Source organism: Galeopterus variegatus, unplaced genomic scaffold (assembly GCF_000696425.1).
Source record: "Galeopterus variegatus unplaced genomic scaffold, G_variegatus-3.0.2 Scaffold1895, whole genome shotgun sequence".
NCBI classification, from domain to species: Eukaryota; Metazoa; Chordata; class Mammalia; order Dermoptera; family Cynocephalidae; genus Galeopterus; species Galeopterus variegatus.
The window spans coordinates 293,723-301,802 of record NW_007728006.1 but is presented as its reverse complement, the minus strand read 5'-3'; the positions used below and the strand labels follow the sequence as shown (position 1 = coordinate 301,802).

Sequence of the window (8,080 nt, the reverse complement as noted above, 5' to 3'; positions counted from 1 at the left end):
AGTAATAAGAAACTACCAATTTTTACTTGGTTATTTTGTAGATTGACCCTTTACAGGTGTTAGCTCATTTAGTTCCTTAATGCATTATCTCAGAGGGATTAAGTAAATTTTCTAAGTGTTTTAGATCAGAAAATTGGTGAAATCAGGGTATGAACATAAGTCTGTCTTCACTATCAATCCTGGGGGTCATAATCACTAAGTCATTCTGCCAGACAGCCCACAAAGGGTGCTGCATATTTATGTATGTAACAGGAGCTCTGACCACAACCTCTGGAACCTCCCAGGTAAATGCAATCTGTCCATCAGTGCCAAGAGCCCTATTCTGAGGAGAAAAACACTGAAAACCCTCAGTTAAACCATGTAGAAAATCACTCATACCTATTTTTAATAAAATTCCACCGAGGTCTGGAGGATTGTCAATTCCAAGGACAATGAATTAATTTAATTTTATTTATACTTTTATGAAGATCTCAATATAACACCCACCTGAGAAATGTACTTCACAAAGTGTAACAATTGGCATGAGCTAAGAAATAAGGAATACTCCAAGTCTTCATTTCATAGTACCTACTGAAGACTAGATTTCTGCAGACAAAATAGAGTCCATTTCCATGCTTGGTATGGAGGAGAGGCATAGGATGTCTCCAAAACTTCAAGCCTGAGGCAGCAGGCTAACAGGTTGTTCCATCCTTCCCATTGAGACTGCTGGGCTACAATTACCATCAATAAATTCAAGGACAGTTTCTGGAGGAGGCCTTGTTATGGCTGAAGTGCACATGCCAAGAACTTTCTTCTAGACGGATCTCTCCCATTAGAGAACATTCAAATATTACACCTAATTATGTTATTCTATGGCCCTGAAAACATTCCTGCATGAGGAGGTATCATGTGATAGCTACAAAAGCAGACTCCAGGTGTTGGAATTATCACAGTGGGTTGTGTAAATGCCTCTAGGATTCAAGGATTATGGATTAAAAGGAATGGAGAAAGGAAGAAGAAACCTTGGCTATTTTACATTTATTCTTGACCTTCATTGTTATTGATTGGTTGTCTCTAATTTAGAGGGTGGTGGGGGGTGTAAAATAAAAAAAAAAAGAGGTATTGAAAGAAAAACAAGAAATTCATTACATGTTGATAAACACAGAAAACATCTGCAGATCTGTCAGGCATGGGTTCCCCCTAATCCCTAGAAAAAAGGCTTCTTGCTTCGCAAGAGCATCACCCTCTGAAGTGGCTTTGGGTACAATAGGGATTAGTGACTCAGAGTCCACCAAAGTTCCCATCTTCACCATGTGGGAGGTCTAAGGGATTGCAAGCATGGACCAGTTCAGATGCCAGAGCCCTGTATTCAGCCCTTAGGAAGACTGGAGGTGCAGGGAGTAGGACTCACAGAATGGCCCGCAGTCTGGTACCACACTGGTGGACAATCTTACTCAAAAGGAAAAGCAAACGGACAACAGAAAAAAGAGTCCACTTAAAATCCTCACTTTTCTATAAACATATAATTTATTCTCTGAGTGTTCCACTGTCACTGAAATATATTTTATTCTTCCCAGAGAGCAAAATTTTGGAGAGAATTACAAAAAGTATTTGATTACAAACCTTAAATCTTCAGGCCAGGGAACTAAATAAGCACCCCTGGACTTAACAAAAATAAATAAATTAATAATAATAACGTGCCTTGCCAGGAGGACTGGAGCATACAGTATGAAGCTTTTCAGATTGTTTTCATGAACTTCAAGAAATGAGCTGACCACATACTCGGGACAGGAAATGAACTTCAGACGAAAGAAGGTCAATGACACTGAAGGAACAGGAAGAAAGGGAAGAAATCAGGGGATGTGCAATTGGACCACTGATACAGAAATGGGGCCCTGAAGCCAGAGATAAAGAAGTTGTCTGCAAACTGGCACGACTGATAAAGAAATCAGATTGGGACACAAAGACACAGGGCTCTGTGAACTTTAGTCTGAGTCATCGACCCTTACCTGAGGAGAGCTCCAGCATCCCCGCCAGATGGCAGTCGTTTTCACAAATGTGAAGGATACAAATCTGACATGCCTGGGGCCCTTTCGGAATGACAGAGTCAAGCAAAGCTCTTGCCTTATCCATAACTGTAGCGTTCTCATCTCTTACTTTCTCCATCTCTTCCTGGTTCAGCACTCTTTTCTCTAACAGTTCATCCAGCAAGCCATTGATGGTACCTGCGCCCACTGAGCGGATAAACTGCCTCCTCTTCTCCTTCAGGATCGCATCTGCTTAGAGCACATGGATTTCCCAAGTCATGAAAACAGCCTCATTTTTCTCCCACGTCATCCACAGGGAAGAATCACCGTCAGATTTAATCAGTAAAACGTCTCCACACAGTTCAGTAATCCCTTCTCTAATTCTATCACAGTCCCCTTTTTTTTTTCTCAGTATTACCTACATATGCTCGCAGAGTGGCCTGAAGACTGAGATTTACTATCCCTGTGAGTCAGATTTAATCAGTAAAACGTCTCCACACAGTTCAGTAATCCCTTCTCTAATTCTATCACAGTCCCCTTTTTTTTCTCTCAGTATTACCTACATATGCTCGCAGAGTGGCCTGAAGACTGAGATTTACTATCCCTGTGTTAGTCCCTGAAAAGCAGAGATCATCCTTTTGTTTCATGTTTATTCAACTCTGAATAATAAAATAATTAAACAGTGATAGCCCATTTCCTTTGGAGATACCAGCTGCTGGTATTCATCCTGAGCCAATTGTGCACCCTTTGTGAGGCTTAATGACATTTCAGAGTTCAGTTAAGATTGAGAAATGACAGCAGGATACCAGTAAAGCCCCAGTTCCTTTCTGACCATTGTCTGTCCTTTCTAAAGCCTGCGAGTCTTCTGAGCCCTTTCCCTCCTTTTTTTTCCTCTCCCTCAGTTTTGCTCACAGAAATTTTCACAAAATCTAATCATGGCTTCCAGAAGAGCCAGATCGTTCCAAAACTATTTGTTCCCCAAGACCTGTTTGTTTAACAAGAAGGAACTCACCAGCCATGGCTTTTTTCTCCTACCCTTCTTGTGCGGTGTGAAACTGAAAGTGTGTTCCACCTTCCTTTTCAGCAGGGCGTGTACATGTATTGAGAAATAATCACTGTGCATGCATATACGTCTTTATTCTTTTTTTCCCAAAGATATAGTTAGATTACTAAAGTTTTCACTCTTTCAGGCAGTGTATCCTTGGAAACTTTTCTTCACCAGCACGTGGAACAGGTCAGGATAGAAGGGGAGTGGGGCTTGGAGAATGAAATAGTAATGAGAAAGTATATGTATACAATTAAACTCACACAAAAAGGAATCTCACATTCATTAGGAAGTGTGATCCAGAAANGATTTCCCAAGTCATGAAAACAGCCTCATTTTTCTCCCACGTCATCCACAGGGAAGAATCACCGTCAGATTTAATCAGTAAAACGTCTCCACACAGTTCAGTAATCCCTTCTCTAATTCTATCACAGTCCCCTTTTTTTTTTCTCAGTATTACCTACATATGCTCGCAGAGTGGCCTGAAGACTGAGATTTACTATCCCTGTGTTAGTCCCTGAAAAGCAGAGATCATCCTTTTGTTTCATGTTTATTCAACTCTGAATAATAAAATAATTAAACAGTGATAGCCCATTTCCTTTGGAGATACCAGCTGCTGGTATTCATCCTGAGCCAATTGTGCACCCTTTGTGAGGCTTAATGACATTTCAGAGTTCAGTTAAGATTGAGAAATGACAGCAGGATACCAGTAAAGCCCCAGTTCCTTTCTGACCATTGTCTGTCCTTTCTAAAGCCTGCGAGTCTTCTGAGCCCTTTCCCTCCTTTTTTTTCCTCTCCCTCAGTTTTGCTCACAGAAATTTTCACAAAATCTAATCATGGCTTCCAGAAGAGCCAGATCGTTCCAAAACTATTTGTTCCCCAAGACCTGTTTGTTTAACAAGAAGGAACTCACCAGCCATGGCTTTTTTCTCCTACCCTTCTTGTACGGTGTGAAACTGAAAGTGTGTTCCACCTTCCTTTTCAGCAGGGCGTGTACATGTATTGAGAAATAATCACTGTGCATGCATATACGTCTTTATTCTTTTTTTCCCAAAGATATAGTTAGATTACTAAAGTTTTCACTCTTTCAGGCAGTGTATCCTTGGAAAATTTTCTTCACCAGCACGTGGAACAGGTCAGGATAGAAGGGGAGTGGGGCTTGGAGAATGAAATAGTAATGAGAAAGTATACGTATACAATTAAACTCACACAAAAAGGAATCTCACATTCATTAGGAAGTGTGATCCAGAAATATTACTCACCCTTTGGAGAAACTGAACCAGGGTTTTCCCTGCCCTATCCCACAGCTCTGGGGAGAGTCCCTGGAGCTGTATGCCCCTGTGAAGCAGTTTAGCTTTTAGAAATGAAAACATATTTTACCCAAATCAAATCTTTTTGTATCTAATGCTCTTCCTTTTCAGATGGCTGTCTTTTGAGGAACATTGTATCATAGAGATTAAAAGCTCAGGCTCTAGACTCAAAATGTTGGACATTTTAACCTGTCCTTCTTGGGCAAAGTATTGATGTTTCCTATTTATTGATCCCTCTGTCTGTAAAATAATTTTATTTATTAATAGTATATACCTTCACAATTTTGAGCACTGAGTGAATGAAAATGAGGAAACCACATAGAATATTTTGCCTGGCACATGGTAAGCACACAAGTAATATTATTTTTCAAATAAATATTTCATACTAGAAAAATAATCAAGATTAATTATTTGCAGATTATCTAGTTAATTCATCTTTTGTGAGACTCTTCATACATTTTTTTCTATTAATATATTTGGCAATCATGTATGATGACCTACTCCATGCCAGAAACTGTTGTAAATACAGGGGGTTCAGTCAAAACAGACCGTGCTCCCTGCCTCCTGGCCTCACATTCAGGAGGGAAAGACAAACAGGAAGCCCCATATGTAACTGGGATATTCAGAATGCTAGAATATAGTAAGTGCAAAGGAGAAAGAATTAGAGAAGTAGGTGATGAAATAATGGAAGATTCGTAGAACTATGGACAGAGAAACCAGGGAAAGTCCAAAGAGGTCACTGCTTTTTGTATGCACATGTTCAATTGATTATCCCTGGAATAAACTCCATGTGGCCAATTATTTTATAGATATATTTAATGAAGATGGACAAATAATAAAATGCAGATTTTTTTTCACATTTATCAATATCTTTACCAAAAAATGCTCTTCTGATTATTACCTTATTATCTTAAGGGAATAATAACTCAGAGTTACTACAGCACTCAGATTGTGTATATTTGTGTGTGTGTGTGCACACCCACGAAATATCTAAATATTGACGGCTGGATTACTATTGTTTTAAAACTCTATATAATTCAAAACAAACTCACCTTTTGACATGTGGGCCACCCATTTTACTTCCTGTGCTCTAGGCTAAGTGTTAAATGTATCTCAGTTAGAATAGAATTTACTGTGTAGTAGGACAAGAGTGTAGATTTTAGCCTCTGTGGTTTCTCAAAGTGGTTTTCTTTACCTTGCCACTTACCCAATCTGTTCGCAGCTCAGTCTTGTGCTCCTTTCCACAGGGGAGACTTACGGCATGGAAGAAAGCAGACAGTGCATGTGTATTGCTTCTTTTCCATGTTGTTCATTTACTTATTTATTTTCACAAATGCCTAAGGATTTCACACGAAGGTTTTTCCACCAGCCAGGACCAAACACCAGTGAGTTGGAGTGCTCCAAGGTGGCATCCAAGACACAGAAAGGGTGGTCAGGTCATATGTTTGTGGATATAGAACCGTAAGCATTGATTTCCACATCCTGGGAAACTAAGCAGAGAGCCACTAGATACCAAGAGTTCACTGTCTCCTCACAACTGAAGATGCCAAAGCCTGGAAACAACCCAATGTCCAATACAGCTGCATGAGTAAACAAATTGTGCTACAAACATACACTGGAATACTACTCAGCTATAAAATTATATATAATTATTTATTATTATTAAAATTTTTAGATAATTACTGATACATGCTGTAACATGGATAAAAACACTATACTGTTATTATGAGTGAAAGAAGCCATACACACAAAAAATGCATACCCTATAATTTCCATTATATGAAGTTCTAGAGTAAGAACAACTAATATATTGCAATAGAAACCAGATCACTAGTCTGAGGTGGAGGTGGAGGGAACTGAGTGCAAAGGTCATGAGAGAACTTTCTGGAGTGATGAAAATGCTCTGCATCATGACTGGGATCATGTTACACTAGAAAATACTTTTATCATTAATAATTAAATTGTATCCTTAAAAGGGATACATTTCATTCCATGTAAATTATACCATAACAACATTAAAATTTAAAAACTTACAAGACCAGTTAGTAACATGATAAACAGAACTGGAGAAGAATTTCTTTCCTTGATTTCTGGACACTCTCAGACCTCCACAAATCAGCCAAAACTCTGGTAAGAAGAAGTAGTTTTCACAGTGACTGCAATGGAATTTCCCACTACCCTAGCTGGATGGGGATTTGTAGACAGAATGGAGATAATTTATAGGGATAATTTATAGGGATCAGTTTATCGACTAGTACATGAACCTGGAAAATAGCATTGTATAGATAAAATCATCTGAAAATAGATAGAGGGAGTAGTTCAGCTGTAAGTAGTATTTTACATGAGGCATAATGATTTAGAAATTTTCAAGTCAGAATTACTTGTGATAAGTCTGTGCAACAATATCATTTTAAATAACAGACTAGATATTATGAAAAGTCCTGAATAGAAGGCAGAAGATCCCTGTGCTTGGGTTCTGGTTGTGCCATTTCCAATCCTTTGAATGTCACTTGCTCAGTTTAATTATTTCATATTTTTCTTTAAATTTTTTGGCTGTTGGGGCATTTTTGTTAATACAACTTAGTGAGAGCACTAATCAACTATAACACGTTATTTTATTTTTTCTTTGTCTAAAACCTTTCTCCCTTCTGTATGTATTATCAACATGGACTTTGAGATCTAATAGTACTGGATTGACTTCCATTTTATTAGTTGTAGATCTTGGACAAGTTAGGTAATGTCTCTATGCCTCCATTTTCTCATCTGTGTGAGAAGGCTTATGATCATTCTTACTTTATAAGATGAAATGACAGGTGTAAAGACCACGCTTCAGTATCTCCCATCTATAGTAGTCATGAGCTATTTTCCAGAAGCAAGGTAATGTCAAAATATACTTCCAAGGAAAGTATTCCTAAATTTTTCATTTGCTTTATTTCATGGCTTATCACAACTGTGTAGGTTAGACAGGTTAGGTAAGCATTAATTTCATATTGTGAATAAGAAGTCCTGGTAAAAAGTTGGATCAAAGACTTGGCAAGCACAAGTTGCAGAAATTGAGTGAGAAGCTAGTCTTTCCCCCCTCCCCACAATCTTTGCTCTGTGTGGTGTGCTACCCTTCTAGCTGGCACTGCACTGGGAAATACAGAGTATGTCAGCAGAGGATATGATTATGTACCTGCTCTTATGGAACTGAAGATAATTTGGAGAAGATAAAGTATAAGCATAAGCATAAAGAATAATTATAATGGCAATAAAAGAGGGTATACATAAAAGCGTGGTGAGAAATCAAACAAAAGTCAATGAACGAGCCTGGAGCAAACAGGTAAGGCTGTTGAGGATGGCAAAACATGCTGTACCTGCAGGAGGGATGGTTTCAAGACTGATCACGGGAGGGGAGAGAAGGTAACTAATTTACTGGATCATTCCTGTGTTCTAGGTGCTGAGAGAGATCCTGCTGCCCACTCAACAATTCTGGGAAATTATTAATAATACTCAATTTTAAAGATCACTAAATTGAGGCTCAGAGTGGATGTTTCTTTCTCGATGGCAATGGTCTGTGAGTGCAAAGTGCAATTTGATTCCTTTACTCCAAAGTTCACAATTTTTTTTTGTTTGTTTTTAATATCTAGAGAGTAGAGATGTGAGTCCAGTGCAATCCAGTGACAGAGAATAATATGAACAAAGTTTAGAGGCCAGAGTCACAGGAGGGAGGAAAAAAA

The 8,080-nt window shown here is 38.6% G+C and overlaps 1 protein-coding gene across 1 annotated transcript in view; it reads right to left on the bottom strand.

The window, feature by feature from the left end:
- Positions 1-4,003, bottom strand: part of CASP1 (caspase 1, apoptosis-related cysteine peptidase) — a 14,337-nt gene extending 10,334 nt beyond the window's left edge. The window contains exons 1-2 of the mRNA XM_008579483.1: positions 3,965-4,003; positions 1,989-2,255 (exon numbers count right to left, since the gene is read on the bottom strand). Of these exons, the coding sequence (XP_008577705.1) occupies positions 1,989-2,255; positions 3,965-3,971 (274 nt within the window). The 5' untranslated portion in view covers positions 3,972-4,003. The remainder of the gene's footprint in view (positions 1-1,988; positions 2,256-3,964) is intronic.
- Positions 4,004-8,080: the final 4,077 nt, after the last annotated feature.